This window comes from Bos indicus, chromosome X (assembly GCF_029378745.1).
Source record: "Bos indicus isolate NIAB-ARS_2022 breed Sahiwal x Tharparkar chromosome X, NIAB-ARS_B.indTharparkar_mat_pri_1.0, whole genome shotgun sequence".
Lineage (NCBI taxonomy): Eukaryota > Metazoa > Chordata > Mammalia > Artiodactyla > Bovidae > Bos > Bos indicus.
Window position 1 is genome coordinate 115,072,368 of NC_091789.1, and position 25,638 is coordinate 115,098,005.

Genomic DNA, 25,638 nt, shown 5'->3' on the forward strand with positions numbered 1-25,638 from the left:
TAGTCCAACTCTCACATCCATACATGACCACTGGAAAAACCATAGCCTTGACTAGACGGACCTTTGTTGACAAAGTAATATCTCTGCTTTTTAATATGCTGTCTAGGTTGGTCATAGCTTTCCTTCCAAGGAGTAAGCGTCTTTTAATTTCATGGCTGCAATCACCATCTGCAGTGATTTTGGAGCCCAGAAAAATAACGTCAGCCACTGTTTCCCCATCTATTAATACCTATGTTTTAGCTAAATATAAGCAAACATTCTACTTTACCAATGAGACTCTGTTATAATCCTATGATTTGATTTAATAGATCTATCATGAAAATAACATTCTTCATAGAATTTAGGTGTCATTATAAACAGCCTTCTTTAAGATTAGGTCAAGCAATAAGGAACAAATGATTATCTCAGGACAAAGCATGGCTCCTTATAAATTTTTACTCCCCCAACCCTGTTTCCTGTCTATTCTATTTACACACACATCATGAAGAAAGGTGGACAAATACATGGTGTCATGCATAACCTAGCCCCCAAAACACAACAAATAAAGTTTAGGGCAATATTTCAACACTGCTTTCATCTTCATCTGTTAGATGATTACTGAAATCCTCTTGAAATTTCCAACTACTTGCCTTTCAGCCACCACAACGCTAAAACTCTAGGTGGTTCCCTGGCTGCCGGGAGCCAGCACAGGAGATCCCACCCATGACAAGGTCATGCAGAGGAGACCTGACGGGCAAGGTGGATCAGGACTCAAGGGACTCCCTGGACCTGCTCCAGCATCTACCCCGAAACCAAAGTCTGTCTGTCTACTGTTTACTATATTATGCCTTTCATCAACTCTTCTGACATTAACCGGGGGCTATCCCCGATCACCTTTCCCTGAAGAAAATCAATTTAGGGCTCTAATTATTCCTGTAAGGCTACCAGGCATGAAAGGAGTATTTCAATTCAAACACTTCTGTTGGCATTCTAACTTGCTTGGCAAGTTTATCCATACTCTTACAACTAATGCACATGATTGCTCACAACTTCCCAACCATGAAAGGTGCTGGAAGCCAAAGCATTCTAAAAGTCCTAATGAGCATAGACCCCTTTGAGGGGTGAAAAATTATTAGATAGTACTAATGAAGGATTTCATTGTTGAGCCAACGCTTGCCGCCAAGTCTCCACATCCCTTACCCATGGTGTGCCTGGGAGTGTATTACATAATATAGTTGGAATGTAGGAAAAATAAGTAATAGCCTTGACATTAGCAACATAAGACCTTGAATTAATAAGTTCTTTCTTTGTTGTAACCCACTATACCTTTGCTCCATGAAATGTAACTTTATTTAGTATTTTCTGAGGGTGATGCAGATTGGAAAAATAAAGAAAAAACACTTTAAGGGAAATAACAAGTCTTCTGGTTTACCAACCTTTATCAGAAAAGGGTCATAAAATGTCAACAGGCCTCTGGGCCAGAAGATAATGTACATAACTTAAGACCCTTGTTTATGAAAAGGTATGCAGAAAATGTCTTGGTTTCGATAAAGGTAAAACTGATGGAATGTTGAGCTGACTCTGCATGACCCTGCATATTTCATTTCTGGAAATGTGTAACTCAGGGTATAAAAGCTCCTTTTGAAAATAAAGCTGCAGACCCTGTTCCACCTAAGCTTAGTCTCCCCTTGTCATTCTTTCTTTCTCTCTCTCTCTCTTTTCAGGCTGATCCCCTGAAGCGCAGAGGCCCTCTGAGTTCACTTTCCTGCCCAGGCTTCTAAGACCCTCTCAAGAAAGCACTCTGCGTTTTCACCCCATCGAGAGGGCACTTGTGGCCTCCGTGAACAGAGCAAGTCCTGTGTCTGGGGCTTTATTGGCTTTCTGTGTAAACCAAGGAATATCAGCCTCTTTCTCTCTCCTTTACTCTCTCGCCGATGCCGTTCATCCTGAGGGTATCCCTGGATCCTGCTGGGGCTGGACCCCAGCACCTGACCATGGGCAGCAGGTTTATGCTAAGAATGGAGTCTCCAAAAGGTGAACACACACATTCTAAATACTGCTCTTGTTAATCCATAAGGGGAGCTCTGAATACCTCAAAAGCTGCTTCTACTTAACTGATAGTGTCTCTTAAAGGTTTGTGAATCACTTTCTATATGTATTTTAAATATGCATCTACAGCCTTATTTTAAATATCCAAATATCCCAGAAAAGCACAGAAAGAGTAGATATGAATTCACACTATGGTTACTAAGGTGGCCCTGCCAAACTGAATGCATTAATGCTTCACAAGCCTCTAGGTCTGACTCATTCTCTGCTGGTCTCCTCTATGTAATGCAGATTCCTACTCTTTTGAGAAGAGTAATGTGTCTGGAAAAGGTATAATAATAATACTTTTTAAAATACTAGCAACCAACCCAAAGTTGCCAAATACATCTTACACAACTACCAAATTATTCATTGAGTAAACAATAATTAGAATCAGATCTCATTATTCCTCATTTCCTGTTTATTATACTGAATGCTTTCAAAAATACATAATTTCAATATAAGTTACTGTCAATGCTCTATTACTTTAATGAGGTAAGCATAACTAGTTTTATTACACATCAAAAATATTTTTTAACCCATAATAAGACTGATGAAATTCTACTGTACATAGAGAGAGTTGATATAATTAAGAGCTGTATGTTCTCAGTTTTAAACAACAGGTCTGCACATTTTAAAATATATTTCTTCACCAGCAAAATGTTAAATACATTTGGAATTAACACTACGTGGTTCGTCTCTAAAGTTAGACTGAAATAACTAACATATATCAATGAATAAGGGAGAAATTACAGTTTAGCATTTAGACTCTTATTAATGCATTAATTTATCTATATATGCAAATCCTTATTACACTTGTTTTAATGTCAAAGATACATATAACCCAGTACCTTTAAATCTGTATCATGAAACAAATGATCGTGACTAATTTTTTTTAAGAAAAAGCCAAGAATTTTGCTAAATCATATCTTGTTCATGATTAAGAAAACAACAAATTTGTGTTGGTTCCAAGTGAACAACTAAATCAGGCATTACTCAGAAGTTTGTCTGCCAAGAAATACATAGAGCAGACACTTCTGTGGCAGCTTTAGAGCTAGGACCACTGAACTTTCTGAACACCAGCCAACAGGGAATGTGCTGGAACCCGGCTCCTGCTGTCGTTAAAACCACATTAATTATGTTCTTTGGAAAGACGATCACGTTTCATATGAAAATAGGGATGATCTTCAAAATGTTCATTTTTTAATATCAATGAACCATACAATCTAAAAGGGAGGTGTATGTTAATACGTTGTTTAAGGGACTGACAATGAGCTTGCTTGATTGTAATGTAAATGCCTCACATTAAATTGTTGACTGTTGAGGCATTCCCTTTGAAGACATCCATTTGGAATAAATAAACTGCCATCCTCCCAAGAGATGCAGAGCCAGGCTGCTGCAACCATGAAATTCTTCTTCTTAGAAAGTTCTGGTTGACCTAGATAACCGACCAGACAGACCACTAGTTTTTCCTCTCCTGAGCTTTAGTTTCCGCACTTATGTTTTAAATTCATCAATGAAGAGTGAATGTGCAAAACCCTAGGTGTCCCACCCGAGATCCTAATAAAGGCAGAACTCAGGCCTTTGCTCAATTGTTTCCCATCTCCACCTACCCCCCACCTCAATGCATGGCCCTAGGCAAGCCAGGTACACTCTATGAGTAAAAGACCTTGTTTTTTCAAAGTTCCCTGATGGCTGTTGCTGAGGTATATCTTAGGACCACAAGAAGAACCAAAAAGGCATGTCCAGGCACAATATTGGTTCTGAAAGAGGAAATGTCTGTGGGGGCTTCCATAAGTACTAAGGGACCAGGTGAGTGCCTCCAGCATTCCTAGCCAATAGTATCATTATTGACACACTGAGACGGACCCAAAACAAAATACTACCAGATGCTTAGAACTCTGACTATGACAGCATTTAGTTCTTTAGTTATTAGGTCCTGACTGGCTCCAAGGTCCAGTAGGAGTTATCAGGGCAGGCCAGGTATAGGGCATGAGTACTCAGGACAGTGCCTGGTTACCAACCAGCCAAAAATTGTTTCAACATTTTATATACTGGTGAGGATATACAAGCTGACTAGTAGTCTTAATTTCAGTTCAACCTCATTTACCAAATATCCCTGTGTCATTCCTAATGTATATTCCTGAATGGCCTCTCATTTAAAACAAAACCTGTGGTTTAACTTATATTAAAACATCAAAATCTTCCTATTCATGTAATCAATTATACATCACTATATGATGTATCATAACTCAATTTTATTCAGTATTCTTACTAAACTATTCAGTAAACTTACTTACTAAGACCATGTTACAGCAATAAAGTCCTAGAACTTGAAAAGTTAAAGGGAAACAAAGTTGTGTGATAGCGATAACAAGACTTGATCTCAAAATGTTGGTTCTCTCACTCTACAAATGGGTGAAGGTCTAAAAGATAAACATAGTAGTACTTCGATTTCCTCCACTATGAATTTGGCATTATACTTTACAATATAGGTATCTTAAGTAGGTTAAGTTAAATAATGTATTAGTAAACTAAACCAAACTTACTCTAAAAGAAAGATGGGTATTTTTCTAAAGATCTCACAACATTACCATTTTCTAGTGGTAATTTTATTTCCTGATAAATGTTGAAGTGTTCCACTGTTTAATCTTTCTAAATAGGATTTTCCTTTATTCATTCTTTTTAGATCCAGTGGTTCACAAGCTTTACTGTGCACATGAATGACCTGGACACACACAAACACACACACACACACACACCCACCCATCCACTCCCGATTTCTTAGATCTGGAGTGGACCTGACGTTCTGGCTCGCAAACAACCTCAGTTTCTCCTCAGCATCAAATGGGAAACTGGTACACTTGCCACTTGCAAGCCCCATTCAAGACTGAAATAAATCAGTAACTCTGGGGAGGAGGTTCAGAAACTGTTTTAACAAATCCTGCAAGTGAGGCAAATGCAGGGTAATGTTTGACAACCTAGAGCAAGGGTTCTCAATTGTGGCTTCCAAAGAGAACCACATGGGGGTGAGAGAGTTAATTCTTAGGTAAGGCTGATAAGAAGTCAGGGTCCCTGAGGAGGAGAAAGGGGTCTGGGGCTCTCAAGGAGGAGAAAAGGACAAACTTTTTTTCCTACATTTCTTTGTCCTAGTCACATAAGACATTATTTTCTTTAAGCTCAGAGCTAATGATTACACAACAAAACTCATCTTGCTCAAGGGTATGCTTTTCCTTAAGCTCTGTACTGATTATATAACAATAACCTATCTTGCTAAAGGATACATTTCTCCTTATTAACAAGAACCTTCTGACTAATCTTGTTATCTTATGATGTAGGAGTGGGTCTGGTAAGAGCTTTCTATTGTTAATTCTAATCTTGTTAATCTAAGATGTATGTTGTGGGAGTAGATCTGGTAAAAGTATATAATGCCTTGATTAGACTAGCAAGGGGGACACTCTTGTTACTCAGAAGCTTTCTCTGCCCTTTTTCACTATAATAAAACTTCTGCCACATGAAAGCTCTGAATAATCAAGCCTGGTCCCTTGTCACAAAGCTAAGTCTTATTCTTCGGAGATCACAAATCCAACACGGTTAACCATAAGCTATCAGGAAGCTTTTAAACTTACAATGCTTAGGCCACCTTCCAGAAAAATTATATTATAATCTCTGAATTAGAAGGAGGCTAAAGGCCCAGCAGCAAAGAATCTGCCTGCAATGCAGAAGACACAGGTTCCATCCCTGGGTAGTGAAGATCCCTTGCAGAAGGAAATGGCAATCCACTTCAGTATTCCTGCCTGGAGAATCCCATGGACAGAAGAGCCTGGCAGGCTACAGTCCATGGGGTCATGAAAAGTTGGACACAACTGAGAATTCACACATAGGCAGTTTTTAAAACTCCTAAGGTGATTCTGGTGTTCAGACAAAAGGACCACTTTCTAGAAGAAAACAGCTGATATCTGAATAGCACATTCACATATCTTTTTGATAAATAAGCCATTTAGATTTCTTTTATTCATTTTCAGGGACTCATGTTAGCTCTCTTACAGAAGAGCTGAAATGTTTTCCTTTGCTCTGCTGCTGCTAAGTCGCTTCAGTCGTGTCTGACTTTGTGGGACCCCATAGACGGAAGCCCACCAGGTGCCCCCATCCCTGGGATTCTCCAGGCAAGAACACTGGAGTGGGTTGCCATTACCTTCTCCAATGCATGAAGGTGAAAAGAGAAAGTGAAGTCATTCTGTCGTGTCTGACTCTTATGGAATGCAGCCTACCAGGCTTCTCCATCCATGGGAGCAAGAGTACTGGAGTGGGGTGCCATTGCCTTCTCCGTTCCTTTGCTCTAAAGTTATTCAACTTAAATTTGGGTACTAAAAACTGATGGAAGATATACTCAGTTTTGAGCATGATGAATATGTTAAATATTTAGGAGATTAAAAAATGTATGGAGAACCTTTGGCCACCTGATGCAAAGAGCAGACTCACTGGGAAAGACCCAGGTGCTGGGAAAGATTGAGGACAGGGGGAGAAGGGGGCGACAGAGGATGATATGGTTGGAAGGCAGCATTGACTCAATGGACATAAGTCTGAGCAAACTCCAGGAGATAGTGAAGGACAGGGAAGCCTGGTGTGCTGCAGTCCATGGGGTCGCAATTGGACATGACTGAGCAACAAAACAATAACAACAACTAATGTTTGCCATTTTAGTAATGAGGCACTGCTAACTCAGGTTAACTTCCTGGTTATTGGAAACATGCAGTTGAAATTAATTATTGATTTTACAAAAGTAAACATCCTATATTTGGGGTTAATCATAAGAAAATATCAAATTGTTTTCGGAATTCTTCAGTTCAGTGAGACCCCATGAGTCGCAGCACGCCATGCCTCCCTGTCCATCACCAACTACCAGAGTCCACCCAAACACATGTCCATTCAGTTGGGGATGTCATACAACCATCTCATCCTCTGTCGTCCCCTTCTCCTCCTGCCCCCAATCCCTCCCAGCATCAGAGTATTTTCCAATGAGTCAACTCTTCACATAAGGTGGCCAAAGTACTGGAGTTTCAGCTTTAGTATCATTTCTTCCAAAGAGCACCCAGGGCTGATCTCCTTTAGAATGCATCTCCTTGCAGTCCAAGGAACTCTCAAGAGTCTTCTCCAACACCACAGTTCAATGGCATCAATTCTTTGGTGCTCAGCTTTCTTCACTGTCCAACTCTCACATCCATACATGACCACTGGAAAAACCATAGCCTTGACTAGATGGATCTTTGTTGGCAAAGTAATGTCTCTCCTTTTAAATGTGCTATCTAAGTTGGTCATAACTTTCCTTCCAAGGCATAAGCGTCTTTCAATTGCATGGCTACAGTCACAATCTGCAGTGATTTTGGAGCCCCCAAAAATAAAGTCTGACACTGTTTCTACTGTTTCCCCATCTATTTCCCATGAAGTGATGGGACCAGATACCATCATCTTCGTTTTCTGAATGTTGAGCTTTAAGCCAACTTTCTCACTCTCCTCTTTCACTTTCATCAAGAGGCTTCTTAGTTCCTCTTCACTTTCTGCCATAAGGGTGGTGTCATCTGCACATTTGAAGTTATTGATATTTCTTCCGGAAATCTTGATTCCAGCTTGTGCTTCTTCCAGACCAGTGCTTCTCATGATGTACTCTGCATATAAGTTAAATAAGGAAGGTGACAATATACAGCCTTGATGTACTCCTTTCCCTGTTTGGAACCAGTATGTTGTTCCATGTCCAGTTCTAATTGTTACTTCCTGACCTGCATACAGATTTCTCAAGAGGCAGGTCAGGTGGTCTGGTATTCCCATCTCTTTCAGAATTTTCCACAGCTTATTGTGATCCACACAGTCAAAGGCTTTGGCATAGTCAATAAAGCAGAAATAGATGTTTTTCTGGAACTCTGTGGTTTTTCCATGATCCAGTGGATGTTGGCAATTTGATCTCTGGTTCCTCTGCCTTTTCTAAACCCAGCTTGAACATCTGGAAGTTCACAATTCATGTATTGCTGAAGCCTGGCTTGGAGAATTTTGAGCATTACATTACTAGCGTGTGAGATGAGTGCAATTGTGTGGTAGTTTGAACATTCTTTGGCATTGCATTTCTTTGGGATTGGAATGAAAACTGACCTTTTCCAGTCCTGTGGCCACTGCTGAGTTTTCCAAATGTGCTGGCATATTGAGTGCAGCACTTTCACAGCATCATCTTTTAGGATTTGAAATAGCTCAACTGGAATTCCATCACCTCCACTAGCTTTGTTCATAGTGACACTTTCTAAGGCCCACTTGACTTCACATTCCAGGATGTCTGGCTCTAGGTCAGTGATCACACCATCATGATTATCTGGGTCATGAAGATCTTTTTTGTACAGATCTTCTGTGTATTCTTGCCACCTCTTCTTAATATCTTCTGCTTCTGTTGGGTCCATACCGTTTCTGTCCTTTATCGAGCCCATCTTTGCATGAAATATTCCCTTGGTGTCTCTAATTTTCTTGAAGAGATCTTTAGTCTTTCCCATTCTGTTGTTTTCCTCTATTTCTTTGCATTGATCACTGAGGAAGGCTTTCTTATCTCTTCTTGCTATTCTTTGGAACTCTGCCTTCAGATGCTTATATCTTTCCTTTTCTCCTTTGCTTTTCGCTTCTCTTCTTTTCAGAGCTATTTGTAACGCCTCCTCAGACAGCCATTTTGCTTTTTTGCATTTCTTTTCCATGGGGATGGTCTTGATCCCTGTCTCCTGTACAATGTCACGAACCTCATTCCATAGTTCATCAGGCACTCTATCTATCAGATCTAGGCCCTTAAATCTACTTCTCACTTCCACTGTATAATCATAAGGGATTTGATTCAGGTCATACCTGAATGGTCTAGTGGTTTTCCCTACTTCTTCAATTTAAGTCTGAATTTGGCAATAAGGATTTCATGATCTGAGCCACAGTCAGCTCCTGGTCTTGTTTTTGCTGACTGTATAGAGCTTCTCCATCTCTGGCTGTGAAGAATATAATCAATCTGATTTTGGTGTTGACCATCTGGTGATGTCCATGTGTAGAGTCTTCTCTTGTGTTGTTGGAAGAGGGTGTTTGCTATGACCAGTGCATACCAGTGCATTCTCTTGGCAAACCTCTATTAGCCTTTGCCCTGCTTCATTCTGTATTCCAAGGCCAAATTTGCCTGTTACTCCAGGTGTTTCTTAACTTCCTACTTTTGCATTCCAGTCCCCTATAATGAAAAGGACATCTTTTTTGGGTGTTAGTTCTAAAAGGTCTTGTGGGTCTTCATAGAACTGTTCAACTTCAGCTTCTTCAGCATTACTGGTTGGGCCATAGACTTGGATTCCTGTGACATTGAATGGTTTGCCTTGGAAACGAACAGAGATCATTCTGTTGTTTTTGAGACTGCATCCAAGTACTGCATTTCGGACTCTTTTGTTGACCATGATGGCTACTCCTTTTATTCTAAGGGATTCCTGCCCACACTAGTAGATATAATGGTCATCTGAGTTAAATTCACCCATTCCAGTCCATTTTAGTTCCCTGATTCCTAGAATGTCAATGTTCACTCTTGCCATCTCTTGTTTGACCACTTCGAATTTGCCTTGATTCATGGACCTGACATTCCAGGTTCCTATGCAATATTGCTCCTTACAACATCGGACCTTGCTTCTATCACCAGTCACATCCACAACCGGGTATTGTTTTTGCTTTGGCTACATCCCTTCATTCTTTCTGGAGTTATTTCTCCACTGATCTCCAGTAGCATATTAGGCACCTACCAACCTGGGGAGTTCCTCTTTCAGTATCCTATCATTTTGCCTTTTCATACTGTTCATGGGTTTCTCAAGGCAAGAATACTCAAGTGGTTTGCCATTTCCTTCTCCAGTAGACCACATTCTGTCAGACCTCTCCACCATGACCTGCCTGTCTTGAGTGGTCCCACACAGCATGGCTTAGTTTCATTGAGTTAGACAAGGCTGTGGTCTGTGTGATTAGATTGACTAGTTTTCTGTGATTATGGTTTCAGTGTGTCTGCCCTCTGATGCCCTCTCGCAACACCTACCATCTTACTTGGGTTTCTCTTACCTTGGTGTGGGCTTCCCTGGTAGCTCAGAGGTTAAAGCGTCTGCCTGGAATGTTGGAGACCTGGGTTCAATCCCTGGGTTGGGAAGATCCCCTGGAGAAGGAAATGGCAACCTACCCCAGTACTTTTGCCTGGAGAATCCCATGAAGGGAGGAGCCTGGTAGGCTACAGTCCATGGGGTCGCAAAGAGTCGGATACGACTGAGCAACTTCACTTTATTCACTTTGGAATTCTTAGTATTTCTATAAAATTAATCACCCAAAGCCATACCTTTCATTCTATGTTTAGTATGAAGTATCATTTAGTGGACTTATAAAGCAAGAGCAAGTGGTTACACTTCATCCTCATAATTACAAACTCCTTCAGTGTATAATGTTTTCTTCTCCTCAATCTGGAGTGGAAAGCACAGTGCAAAATAGGGGATTACACCATTCTGGCATTTCTTAATCCATTCTATCTCTGTGTGAATTCCCAAATAAGATACATTTTTAAACACTGGAAGAAAGAATTCTGAAATACAATATAAATCATTTGTATATTATCCAAAGACTCCCTCACCCTCATGAGAGCTGAACTCCTGTCTCTCTACTACCCACCCCCCGCCTCCCACACAGACACCCTTCTTCCCCTCTTGCTGTATGTCTGCTGAGGATTTATCTGTTACCCAAGGGTGAATCCAGATCAGATCAGATCAGTCGCTCAGTCGTGTCCGACTCTTTGTGACCCCATGAATCGCAGCATGCCAGGCCTCCCTGTCCATCACCAACTCCCGGAGTTCACTCAGACTCATGTCCATCAAGTCAGTGATGCCATCCAGCCATCTCATCCTCTGTCATTCCCTTCTCCTCTTGCCCCCAATCCCTCCCAGCATCAGAGTCTTTTCCAATGAGTCAACTCTTCGCATGAGGTGGCCGAAGTACTGGAGTTTCAGCTTTAGCATCATTCCTTCCAAAGAAATCCCAGGGCTGATCTCCTTCACAATGGACTGGTTGGATCTCCTTGCAGTCCAAGGGACTCTCAAGAGTCTTCTCCAACACCACAGTTCAAAAGCATCAATTCTTCGGCGCTCAGCCTTCTTCACAGTCCAACTCTCACATCCATACATGACCACAGGAAAAACCATAGCCTTGACTAGATGAACCTTTGTTGGCAAAGTAATATCTCTGCTTTTGAATATGCTATCTAGGTTGGTCATAACTTTCCTTCCAAGGAGTAAGCGTCTTTTAATTTCATGGCTGCAGTCACCATCTGTAGTGATTTTGGAGCCCAGAAAAATAAAGTCTGACACTGTTTCCACTGTTTCTCTGTCTATTTCCCATAAAGTGATGGGACCAGATGCCATGATCTTCATTTTCTGAATGTTGATCTTCGTTTTCTGAATGTTCAGCTTCAAGCCAACTTTTTCACTCTCCACTTTCACCTTCATCAAGAGGCTTTTTAGTTCCTGTTCACTTTCTTTTTTTTTTTTCCCTCTTCACTTTCTGCCATAAGGGTGGTGTCATCTGCATATCTGAGGTTATTGATATTTCTCCTGGCAATCTTGATTCCAGCTTGTGTTTCTTCCAGTCCAGCGTTTCTCATGATGTACTCCGCATATAAGTTAAATAAACAGGGTGACAATATACAGCCTTGATGTACTCCTTTTCCTATTTGGAACCAGTCTGTTGTTCCATGTCCAGTTCTAACTGTTGCTTCCTGACCTGCATACAAATTTCTCAAGAGGCAGGTCAGGTGGTCTGGTATTCCCATCTCTTGAAGAATTTTCCACAGTTTATTGTGATCCACACAGTCAAAGGCTTTGGCATATTCAATAAAGCAGAAATAGATGTTTTTTTATAAATAGGGTAAATCCAATTACTGTCTTAATAGAAGAAATGCAATCACTCTCAACGGGCTTTCCTGATAGCTCACCTGGTAAAGAATACACCTGCAATGCAGGAGACCCCAGTTCAATTCCTGGGTCCAGAAGATCTGTTGGAGAAGGTATAGGTTACCCACTCCAGTATTATTGGACTTCCCTGGTGACTTAAGACGGTAAAGAATCTGCCCACAATTCAAGAGAGCTGGGTTCGATCCCTGGGTTGGGAAGATACCCTGGAGAAGGGAATGGCTACCCACTCCAGTATTCTGGCCTGGAAAATTCCATGGATTGTATAGTCCATGGGGTTGTAAAGAGTCAGACACAACTGAGCAACTTTCACTCACTCACACAATCACCCTCTTATCTCTGAAGCAGGCACTGAGATCATTCTGTAAATGTAAACTACTGATTTTAAATGAAATGCCAAGTCTTTACTTAGTTACACACTACCAACAGGGACTGTTCTGAGTGCCTTATAAGTATTTTTTCATTAAATTTTCATATCACCATCTGGTCAAATATCATATCCTCAGAGATGCCTTATCTGTCTAACACATGAAGGTATCCTTTACTCTCTATCTCATTAAACTCATATGATTTCCTTATTAAACTGTGATACTATTTATCAATTTTTGTCTTCTCCGTTACAATAGAAGCTCCACGAATTCTGGAGCATTGTTCTGACCCCACCACCAGAAGAAAGACAGGTGTACTTTTGTCACTTTGTAAATACTGAATGAATGAATGGAAAAAAAAAAAAAACCCACTTGAGAAACAAGAAGCCTTTTCATGAACAAAGGGAATAAAATAAATATATAGGAAGCTCAAGTTTTCGGTGGTACAGAATGACTGACTGACCTCATCACTGTTCAAAAGTATGGCTACTGCATTCTTTCACTGGTTACTGTGCAATGGCTCCTCATTTCATTCAGGGTAAAGGTCCAAATCCTTACCATTCACCTCAAAGGCCCTACAGGATCCAGTACTGCTGTGTTACTTCTCCAGTCCTTTCTCCTAAACTCCTCACCCCTTGTTCATTCTACTCAGGTTGCCTCCTTGTAAGCACCCACCTCAAAGATCTTGCACCAGCCATTCCCTCGATCTGAAAGGATATTCCCAGGTATCTTTCTAACCCCAATCAGTCCTTCAAATCTCTCCTTAGATCCTCTCCTCTTAGGGGAAGCTCTCCTTATCATCTTATTTATCACACTGAGACTTACTCATTCCCTCTCTGGCCTTCCCTGTGAACTTACCCTGCACTTATTCTTTTTCCTATGCCCTCCATCAATTATCACACACTTACCCTTTATCACAGACTTACTCTTTAGCAGGATTACTGTTTACTGTCTCTTTTCCCCCTGCCAAACTCTAAGCTCCACAAGACAGGGATCATGCTGTGATTTCTGACATAACCCCTATTGCTTAAATGGTGCCTGGTAGGTATCTGGTACATGGTACACATTCAATAAATATTTAAATTAAGGAGTGAATGACTAAATCTTTACTCACAATGTCAGACTGCTAATTGCTAATACTGTTAAAGATATCTGGGTGACTGAATTTCACAATGATTGTTCAAGACCACCCTTGACATTGGGTTGTGCAAACTGAACACCTGGACTTTTTTATTTTCCAGTTCCAAATTAAACGTTTATAACTTATCCAAAGTAGGTGTTATTATACACTTATTATGATTTCTAAAAGTGTATCTTCCCCTTAGTTATTTTATATTGATGAATTCATTTTAAAGAGATTAAGAGGCCACCTGCAGACATTTTAGAAGTTCACTAACCTTACAATACAACAAACACCCCCCATTCAAGGAGGATTATTTCTCAGAATGCTTTCCACAACTCTTATCTACGTAAAGAAATTTCTGTTTTTCAATTCAGGGGATATGTGCTGATTAATCTCCTAATTCTAGAGAGTATAGCTTATTTAAGACTTTTAGCTCAAAATGTACTTAATATAATTATAAACTAAACTCCTCAGTACCTAAAGGCAATACAGAAACTAAATTGTTAAGTTCAGGAAGAAAAACAGAAAACATAATCTAAATACTCAATAAGCCATTTTACTTACATAATTAATAGAATTATATATATTTCTTCATTCTCTCTCACAAACATATACACACACAGCCCTACATTGCTACTTCATATGTCAAAAGTAAAAATAAGGAAAGTCAGAAAGTAAAAAACATTTATGAGCACATGATAAAGATATTAACCTAAAATAGACATTAATTCAAATAGCGGCAAGGAAAGGAACTGTATTTTACTAGTGGGTTCCTTGACTCCCTCAAAAACCACTCTTTATAACATATAAGTAACTAAAGTAACTAAACATGGACATAAAAATCCAATATAAAACTATAAACTTCTAAATAACACATATTTGTTCAATAATAAGCACATGCTTTTTTTGTAGGAAAAGAAAATATTTCAATTTTTACAAGGAATGTGTTTTTCATTTTGAAATTTTATTTTTGTGAAATGTACAGTTTCAAAAGAACATACTTTAGCTGTTGTTTTGATACTGGGTTTCAATTTGACATACTGATTTGAAGTCTTTTGCAAACACTATTAATTTAAAATATCTAAAATAGTTACATGAAATCTTGTCAGTACCCATATATAATAAATTTATTTTTATGTAAATATCTTCTGTAGGGTTGTTTACTGATGGTAGTTGTAAAACAGGCCTCTTCAGTGAAACTATAAACTTTCACTTTATTCATGCTATAACTATGGAGACAATTTATGGACTTTTGCCTCATCAATAAATTAACACATCAATAGAAATAAATGAATGATATCATAAATTTCATTGAGCAAACTTGAATTACTATCATTACTAATCATCAAACATGGAATATTCATTAACATATTCTATTCAATGGATATTTCTTTATCAATTCCCTAATTCAGGAGCATATAGACTTTTTAAGACCTGTAACTCAAAATGCACTTTTAATTATTAACTAAATTTCTTGGTACTTAAGGGCAAAATAGAAACTAAAATGCGATTTACTTAAAAACAACATAATTATATATAGGTACTTATAAGACAGGTGTGTGCATGTGCCTGTGTTTGTGTGTGTGTGTGTGTGTGTGTGTGTGTGTGTGTGTGTGTTTATGAGAGAGCGAGAGAATGATGCAAAGGAATAGAATAAGAGGAAACTGCGGAGTTTCAATTTCTTATTCTTTGTAAAGTTTATATATGACATACAACAGTGCTACTCTCAAAAAAGAATACCTACCATAAAAACTTCTATACAATTCTATACAGTCAAAGTGGTATTAAAACAAGGTGACTGAGTACATGATCATTGGTAACAGAAATCTGCTTCAAATTCCTGGCTCTTCTGCCTCACATATGAGTGAGCTTTAGCAAGTTATATCACACTATAGGCCTTATATCTTTTTTGTAAAAAAGAGATACAGATCTAAAAACATCCACATCTCAGGGCTGTTGTGTGGATTCCATGACATCTAGCCTATGACCTGGGATATGACCTGCGTTAATTGATGGCTGCTGAAAGATGGATTAAATAAAGGAAAGAAATGGAAGGGACCTAATAGAGGCAAAAGATACTAAGAAGAGATGGCAAGAATACACAGAAGAACTGTACAAAAAAGATCTTCCCTACACAGATAATCACGATGGTGTGATCATTCACCTAGAGCCAGACATCCTGGAATGTGAAGTCAAGTGGGCCTTAGAAAGCATCACTACGAACAAAGCTAGTGGAGGTGATGGAATTCCAGTTGAGCTATTTCAAATCCTGAAAGATGATACTGTGAAAGTGCTGCACTCAATATATCAGCAAATTGGGAAAACTCAGCAGTGGCCACAGGACTGGAAAAGGTCAGTTTTCATTCCAATTCCAAAGAAAGGCAATGCCAAAGAATGCTCAAACTAACACACAGTTGTACTCATCTCACATGCTAGTAATGCTCAAAATTCTCCAAGCCAGGCTTCAGCAATATGTGAACCGTGAACTTCCAGATGTTCAAGCTGGTTTTGGAAAAGGCAGAGGAACCAGAGATCAAATTGCCAACATCCGCTGGATCATGGAAAAAGCAAGAGAGTTCCAGAAAAACATCTATTTCTACTTTAATGACTATGCCAAAGCCTTTGACTGTGTGGATCACAACAAACTGTGGAAAATTCTTCAAGAGATGGGAACACCAGACCATCTGACCTGTCTCTTGAGAAATCTGTATGCAGGTCAGGAAGCAACAGTTAGAACTGGACATGGAACAACAGACTGGTTCCAAATAGGAAAAGGAGTACGTCAAGGCTGTATATTGTCACCCTGTTTATTTAACTTATATGCAGGGTACATCATGAGAAATGCTGGACTGGAAGAAGCACAAGCTGGAATCAAGATTGCCAGGAGAAATATCAATAACCTCAAATATGCAGATGACACCACCCTTATGGCAGAAAGTGAAGAGGAACTAAAAAGCCTCTTGAGGAAAGTGAAAGAGGAGAGTGAAAAAGTTGGTTTAAAGCTCAACATTCAGAAAACTAAGATCATGGCCATCCGGTCTCATCACTTCATGGCAAATCGAGGGGGAAACAGTAGCTGAGTATTTTGGGAGGCTGCAAAATCACTACAGATGGTGACTACAGCTATGAAATTAAAAGATGCTTACTCCTTGGAAGGAAAGTTATGACCAACCTAGACAGCATATTAAAAAGCAGAGACATTACTTTGTCAACAAAGGTCCATCTAGTCAAAGCTATGGGTTTTCCAGTGGTCATGTATGGATGTGAGAGTTGGACTATAAAGAAAGCTGAGCACCGAAGAATTGATGCTTTTGAACTGTGGTGTTGGAGAAGACTTTTGACAGTCCCTTGGACTGCAAGGAGATCCAAGAAGTCCATCATTGGACACCAATGATACCAAACCAGTCAATCCTAAAGGAAATCAGTCCTGAATGTTCATTGGTAGGACTGATATTGAAGCTGAAACTCCAATACTTTGGCCCCTGATGTGAAGAGCTGACTCATTTGAAGAGACCATGATGCTGGGAAAGATTGAAGGCAGGAGAAGGGTTCAACAGAGGATAAGATGGTTGGATGGCATCACCGACTCAATGGACATGAGTTTGGGTAAACTCCAAGAGTTGGTGATGGACAGGGAGGCCTGGCAGGCTGCAGTCCATGTGATCGCAAAGAGTCGGACACAACTGAGCAACTGAACTGAACTGAATGATGAAAAGCAATAAAAGAACCAAAAGAATCAAATCTATTTCAAACAGTCAGAAGTGAAAGGGAGGCTCTTGAGGAAGTTCTTACTGGAAGACATAATTTATCTGAATAGAATCAAAAATACATAGTGAGAGAAAGGCAAAGACAGCTTTAGAGAGTTAAGAAGAGAATGAAGAGCTGATCATATGCACTATGGGAAACCAGATAAGAAGTTAACAGGGCATTAATAAAAGGATTTGCCAGTATTAAGGTTCCAGGGAATGTTTCTTTGTATATGGAAAATGCTTTTATAGCCCATGTATGATTTTCAAAATTTCTAAATTAGTTTTAAAAGCTCTACCTTATCTCAAACCCGCTGAAGGTTGAAATGGAGTTTAAGGTAAGGGAAGAAGGGTGGGGAAATCTAGTGGAGAGTAAATGAGTCTCAAGGCTAAAAGGAAACATACAACACAAAAAGACAAGAAAATCATCATCTTCAAATATATGACTCTCCTCTTTCTAGTGGCTGTTTTCAGGTCTCCTAACATCTTGTTTGCTGACTAGACATCAACACAGTGTAACAGCGAAACCTATGCATACCTCTCTTAGAGGCAGTTGTACCACTGTCCAAGACGCCATCTAGTTCACACAGCATTTATTGAAACTCTTTCCTTCCTCACCCTGTGAATGTGGTCTGAGCCTTCATTACCTTTAAGGCATTCATGGAGAAGTTATTCATGATTTTTATTAGTGAGTTCAAAGGTACACATTACTTAATGCTTTTGGCAAAGTGCAAATTTGTGGACTAGAGCAAAGTAAAGTTAAACTTCTATGAACAAGGTCAGCAACATACAAAAAGACAGAAGTATCCCAGGATGGAGGCATAGAGTTCAGTTCTTGATAGAAGTCTAAAGCAATGCCATTAAAAGAAGCTGTTGTTGTTGTTGTTTTTTAAATGTCAAGAAAATATGGATTGCTAGCATTAAAAGAGAAAAATAGTCTGAGAGGTATAATTTAGGTAATTTTATCCATCAACATATGTGAGAAAGGGACGTAGAAGCTGGAGCTCAGAACTCCATGAGCCAGGTCCTGGATCCGGCCACGCTTTTCCTTGGATGTAACATTTCAGTACATCTGTATCTCACCCTTCTAATTCTTAATGCAGGAATCAATCCTTTGACTATGAATATACTATATAATGACGTCACTAAAAGTTAATAAATTATCACATGGAGTACATACTCATTTTTAGTATACAATTCACTCTACACCATGAACTTTTTTTTTTTTTTTTAACACACGTCATTGCTCTATACATTCACCACTTGCTATCTGGCAAGTCAAATCATCTCAAGGTATAATGTAAAAGTGAAATTTCTAGTCCTACATCTTAAGAAATCTAGAAACATGGCTTAACCAGGTGTATTTTAATTTCCTGAACCTGTCAAAGAAACATGTAACAAAATCATATTGTCTGGAAACTTGTTACGCTGATGTTTCTCATTTTCATTAAATACCTACCTAGCATTTCCTTTGTGCCAATTCCTGTACAATAACACAATAATAATTAACTCAATGAGTTTCTCATTATTAGAGAACAGACAGGTTCTGCTATGATCCCCATTTTACAGATGAGAGAACCAAGGGGCTAGGAAGATTACCTAACTTCACCAAAGTTAACAGAGCCAGGACTCAAATGCAGGCAGCCGAGCCCCAGAGTATATGCTGGAAGCCACTATCATGCTGTTTCTCATGAAAGCAACATTGCATTTGGAACTTAAAAAAAAAAGGTTTATGTCCAAAGTCATTATTTTAGATGTCTTTTTTAACATTTTATAATAGCATAGAATATAAACCTATTATTCTTCACTGTCAGATACAAAGGAATCTACATTTAAATATCTTACCAGTTATTTTTGCTATCGCAGAAAAGAACCTTGGTGAAAAATGACACAGGTTTAGATGACTTGAAGCTGAGACGGCAGGTGAGAGCAGCATTAATTCCAATGGAAGAGCCCACAATGACTCTGTCTTTTGGAAAATTCACAGAAAGAAGTTGAATCTCATTACCATCAAGAAGCTTTGCTGGGGATAAGTGGACACTTAAAGTTGAATCCCTGTTTAAAATTTAAAAAAAAATTAGCTGAAAGTATGTGCAAGTAATTGGGTTTAAATGTGCTTTCTTCTGTTTTTTGAATCATTAGAAAAATTAAAACAAATATTTACAATAACATGCCCAACTCCTAAATATGTTTTTATATCATCTCTCATTTTCTGGTCACAATAAAAGTAAAATTGATAATATGGTAATCTGCATGAGATGATGAAAAACTCATTTTGTCCTCTCAGGATTAAAAAACAGGGTTTAAATACCTGATCAAGTACAATGTGTTTTTAGTCACAGCCATGATAAAAACAGTATTGTCTTAAATATGTCCTAACAAAAATTTACTAAAAATCATCCCTTTAAAAGCTAAAGCTTTATTGGATGTAGACTAAGGATTACTAACAAATACATATACACATACCTATTTTTAATCTGCATACAGTTAAGCACTGTACATATGACATGAATATTTTTCAATCATTACTATTAAAATATTCTATTAATACTTGATGTTCACATACTTCATTATATACTATATACTATACATTTCATTATATACTATATGTACTATATACTATACTAAGACTATATACTAATCCCAATTATACTATACTAATATGTACTATACTATATATACTAATATACTATATAGTATACTATACACTATATTTCATTATTTACTATAATTCAGCCAGTTTAAAAGTGTTTGTGATTTTTAATAGCATAGTATATAGTACCCACTTCTTTTTTTAAGGTTTATTTATTTATAGCTATGTTTGGTCTTGGTTGCTGTGTGGGCTTTCTCTAGGTGTGAAGAGTGGGAGCCACTCTCTAGTTGAGGTGTGTGGGCTTCTCATTGTGGTGGTTTCTCTTGTTGCAGAGCATGTGCTCTGGGTGCACAGGCTTCAACAACTGCAGCCCGTGGGTTCTAGTGCACTGGCTCAGTAGTTTGTGGCACATGGGCTTAACTGCTCTGCGGCATGTGGGATCTTCCAGCACCAGGGATCAAACCAGCATCCTGTATATTACAAGGTGAATTCTTTACCACTGGACCACCAGGGAAGCCCTATTCAGTTCAGTTCAGTTGCTCAGTCGTGTCCAACTCTTTGCGACCCCATGAACTGCAGCACGCCAGGCCTCCTGTCCATCACCAACTCCCAGAGTTCACCCAAACCCATGTCCATCGAGTTGGTGATGCCATACAACCATCTCATCCTTTGTCTCCTCTTCTCCTCCTGCCCTCAATCTTTCCCAGCATCAGGGTCTTTTCAAATGAGTCAGCTCTTCATATCAGGTGGCCTAATGGAGTTTCAGCTTCAACATCAGTTGTTCCAATGAACACCCAGTGCTGATATCCTTTAGGATGGACTGGTTGGATCTCCTTGCAGTCCAAGGGACTTGCAAGAGTCTTCTCCAACACCACAGTTCAAAAGCATCAATTCTTCGGTGCTCAGCTTTCTTTATAGTCCAACTCTCACATCCATACATGACCACTGGAAAAACCATAGCCTTGACTAGACGGACCTTTGTTGACAAAGTAATGTATGCTTTTTAATATGCTGTCTAGGCTGGTTATAACTTTCCTTCCAAGGAGTAAGCGTCTTTTAATTTCATGGCTACAATCACCATCTGTATATTGCAAGGCGAATTCTTAACCACTGGACCACCAGGGAAGCCCTATTATTCACTTCTAATTTTAATTCATACTTGATAACTTTTAGCTGTCAATAAATATTTCACTGTATTACTTTGCTTTATTATATATGCAGGTTTGTATAGCAAATAAGACATGCTATCAAATGTGAATCCTATTTCCCTAGTATTTTAATTAGAATGATTATTCTGCTAATTAACTAGAAAAAGTAAAACAAGCTCTCAACTTGAACTAGTTTAAACTCATATGGTTCACTGGATAAAACATGAAAAAGCAGTTTATAAATCAGGTTTGAGTCCAATTCTGTTGCTAATTAACTAAATGTCTTTGGATAAGTCATTAACACTATTAGTTCTATTGCATATATATTAATAAAAGGATACAGTCCCTTTTACATGTTCATTTCATTATATCATGTTAAGACTCTGATTTTAACTTGAAGTAGTTTTAAAATTGATACCATTATACATTAATTCAAAAGCTGAAAGAGTAAAGATTAATTCATATATGAGACAATGTTTGTTGACAAAAAAAGTAATTTCTAGGACAATATAATTCAAGTCATTTTTATTTCCTATTCAAGCAACAGAGTTTACTATCTACTTATAAGATTAGATCTTGAAAAAACTGTGAATCTCAAGAGTTGCCAAATTAATGTTGAAGAACTACACTCTCTCACAAAATGGCATTTAGAGCAATTCCCTGAGGCACAAGTAAGCACTCATCATATCTTGTAAGCCAAATGTTAGAAGCCAATGGCCATTCTATGCTTTTCAACTTTGATGATTTTCATTGATTTCTGTCACACTCGGAACTTGTTTTCTCTGGATCTCAGAATGATTAACTGCAAAATAAAGTACTGAACTAGAGAAGCTCTGAGGTGGGTCTAAGATTTGGTAGTTTACGAAAATAATGGTACACAAATCCCCACAATTTATATATTTTTAACATGTCAACTGACCACTCTTTACATCTATTACTTTATATCTATAAAGAGGCATATATTTTTAAATATAAATTTGTTTCATTGTCCTTTTTTGCCATTTTATATACAGGATATCAATATATGCAGCCTTCTTTGACTTTCTTTTAATTAATCTCAGTATTTTGTTTTCTAAGATTCCTAATACAGTTGTGTTATTAAAATTCCTCCACATCACAGATATAGAATATTTATTCAAGTGCATATATATCACAAATTAATTATACCCTCACATGTCACTGGACATTTGTGTAGTTCCCAGATTTCACTATTCTGAATAATACAACTATGAATACTTTCAAACATACCTTGTAGTATAGTTGATTTGCAATGTTATATTATTTTCAGATGTACAGCATACTGATTCAATACTTATGTTATTATACAATATTAGTTACATGCCCTGTGTTGTAAAATATATCTTTGTAGCTTATTTATTTTATACATAGTGGTTTGTACCTTTTAATCCACTTCCCTTATCTTGACCCTTCCCCATCACTATTTTTTCCTCTGTATCTATAAATCTGTTTCTCTTTTGTTATATTCATTTGTTTTATTTTTTAGATTCTACATATAAGTGAAAAGATACAGTATCTGTCTTTGTCTGACTTACTTCACTAAGCATAATACCTTCCAGGCCCATCCATGTTTGCTGTGAATGGTAAAATTTAATTCTTTTTTATGGCCAAATAATATCCCATTGAATATGTAAAATATATACACATCTTCTTTATCCATTAGTCTATTGCTGGGCACTCAGGTTGCTCCCATACCTTGGCTATTATAAATAATGTTGCTATGAACACTGGGGTTCATGTATCTTTTTGAATTAGCATTTTTGTTTTCTTTGGATATATAACCAGATGTGGAATTACTGGATCATATGATAGCTCTATTTTTAATTTTTTGAGGACCCAACATGCTGTGTGCCATAGTGGCTGCAGCAATGTCCACTCCCACCAACAGTGAACTAGAGTTCCCTTTTCTCCATATCCTTGGTAACATTTATTATTCATTGTCTTTTTGACAATAGCCATTCTGATAAGAATGAGGTGATACCTCATTGTGGTTTTGATTTGCATTTCCCTGATGCATTTTTCTTGTATATACTGTGAAGTGGAAATGTTGGGCTGTGAAATATGCAGATACTACACCTTACATAGTATTATCTACTATGTTCTTACTCACTGATACTCTAACTGGTAGCCTGACTTCCTAACGATTGCCTACCTAGGACAAGCAAAATGATATCTTGCTGTAGTCACTAATTCTTACTTTCAAGTTTACAAAGAGGTCAATTACTGTATATTTTTTCATGTGTTTTATATTTTATCTGTGAAATATCTATTGAAACTTTTTGTCAACATTTCTGTTATTTGGTATTTTTTCTGATTAATTCTTACCAGCTATTTATTTTACTGTTAGCATAATTTTAAGTCATGTTTAAGAAATCTTTCTCTAGCTACAGACATTAAAATTGTTTTCTTTTTTTACATTTTGCCTTTTAATCGATGTGTAATGAATTTTCATGTATTAAGTAGACAGGAATCCAGTTTGAACTATTTTATACAGTTAATTATCTCAGCACCATTTATTGAATAGTAATCTTTTTTCTCCAAAGATCTATACTGCCTTTGTCACATATTCAGTATCTGTCCATGTGTGGGCCATTTTCAAGTCTACTGGGTTCCTTTGCTCATTTAATCTATCACTGCACCACTGTGACATTGATTCACTCTTGGTATTTGGGCACGCAAGCCTTTCTCACCTTCTTCTTCAGGGGTGGTGTGGCTATTCTTGACCCTTGATTTTTCCATATAAGATTTAGAATTTTACTTGTCAATCTTGATGAAAATTTTTATTTGAATTTTTATTGCAGTTGCATGAAAAATCTAAGTTGATTTGTGGAGAACTGTGCTTTTTAAAATCCTGAATATCACAATTCATGAATATGGTGTAAATCTTCATTTATTTATGAGTTCTTCGATTTAAGATTTATAATTTTATCCATATAGTCACATACAATTCTTCCTATTACCTTCAATTGCTAATGTTTTTAAGGATAGTAGTTTTACAGTTGCATGTTCTAAATGTTGTGTGCTGAAATACTATTGAACCTTAAATATTGGACTTACATTTGTTTAACTTGATAAATGATCTTCATAGCTTTAAATATCTGTGTATAAATTCTTTTCATTTCCTATATGGAAAATCTCCTAATCAACAGATAATGCTGGTTCTGAAGCTTATTTTCCTATCCTCACATATTTTATTTTTCTTAACTCCGGCATGGACTAGGTTCTCTAGTAAAACATGTTCGAAAGACAGTGATAATAGGCATCCTTGCCTTTTCTATTTTATTTAAAGGCAATTTATTTATATTCCAATATCCATAATAATGTCTCCTCTAGGTTTATGACAGAAAACTTTGCCAACTTAAATAACTTCTCTTTTATTACTGTTTAAGAGTTTTATAAATTATTTTTGAATTCTGTGAAATTATTTTTTTCCCTGCATCTATGGAAATGATCATAATCACTATTTTAATGTATGTAAATCAATATTTTAACTTGGTGGTTCTGAACTAGAAATGGTTTTGCTTCCAAGGAGAAATGTAGCAATGTGTGGAGACATTTTATTATTTTTTTTTTCTTTCACAACTGTGGGGTTGGGGGGGAGGCTGCTTAATATCCTACAGAGTATAGGAGAGACTTTAATAAAAAAAAAAGGAATTATTATCATCAAAATATCAAGAGTTCTGAAGTTGAGAAACCCCACTTTATTTTAATCTTTTTGTCCTTACATTTCATAAATGCTTTTTAAAATAGGAAGCTGGAATTTTTTCTTATTCCCTCTATGAGCCTCTGTCTTTTAACTGGTCAATTTATTTACATTCCATTGCATTAATCAATTATTTTGAGTTTTTGCCATCATTTTTGTTCAGTTTCCCCTTCATTTAAAAAGTGTGCTTCTCTTGTAAAGTTAACTGAAGTTTTGTCTGTTTCTATGTTTAGGTTTAATGGATGCCCTTAAAATTTAACCTTACATGCTTTATTTTAAAATTTCTAAAAGTTATACTAGGTTCATTTTCCAATCTATATTATACAATCCCATGTTAATTACTAATTTTTATAATGCCATCTTTTATTTTTTAACAAATTATTTATACTTTATATCTGATAAATCCAATATCTGAATTACTTAAGAGTCTAAATCTTAAGACTGCTTGTGCTGACTCTAAGTTATGATGTCTTCCCTCCTGGTGAGTTTTGTAATGCTTGACACTGCTCCTGTCTAGCTGTTAGCAATCTGTGAAAACTGAAATATAGGCCAAAATTGAGGATGGTTTCATTTTGAGTAGAAATTCCGGTTCACTTTGTGAACAGGAGTATCAATATCATTTGGAAACTTATTAGAAATACAAATTACTATATCCCATTCCAGGCTTACTGAATCATAAATTCTAGATATAGAATCTAATAACCTCTGCTTTTGAAAAATCCATCAGAAAATTCTGAGAGATATATATATATAAAACATGGTATTTACAACATGGTATTTAACTCATTCAAAGCCAGAAGTATACCATCTCTTTGACTTTTCTCTCTCACCTGATTAAATTTGATTCACCCATGATTGTCTCCCTTTTGCATACTCAAATTCCATTAGCCAGGAA

At 37.5% G+C, this 25,638-nt stretch overlaps 1 protein-coding gene across 4 annotated transcripts in view; it reads right to left on the bottom strand.

Moving 5' to 3' along the window:
• Nucleotides 1-25,638, bottom strand: part of CFAP47 (cilia and flagella associated protein 47) — a 562,308-nt gene that overhangs the window by 409,092 nt on the left and 127,578 nt on the right. For all 4 annotated transcript variants that reach the window (XM_070784977.1, XM_070784976.1, XM_070784975.1 and 1 more), the window contains one exon: nucleotides 19,127-19,336. In XM_070784977.1, the coding sequence (XP_070641078.1) occupies nucleotides 19,127-19,336 (210 nt within the window). The remainder of the gene's footprint in view (nucleotides 1-19,126; nucleotides 19,337-25,638) is intronic.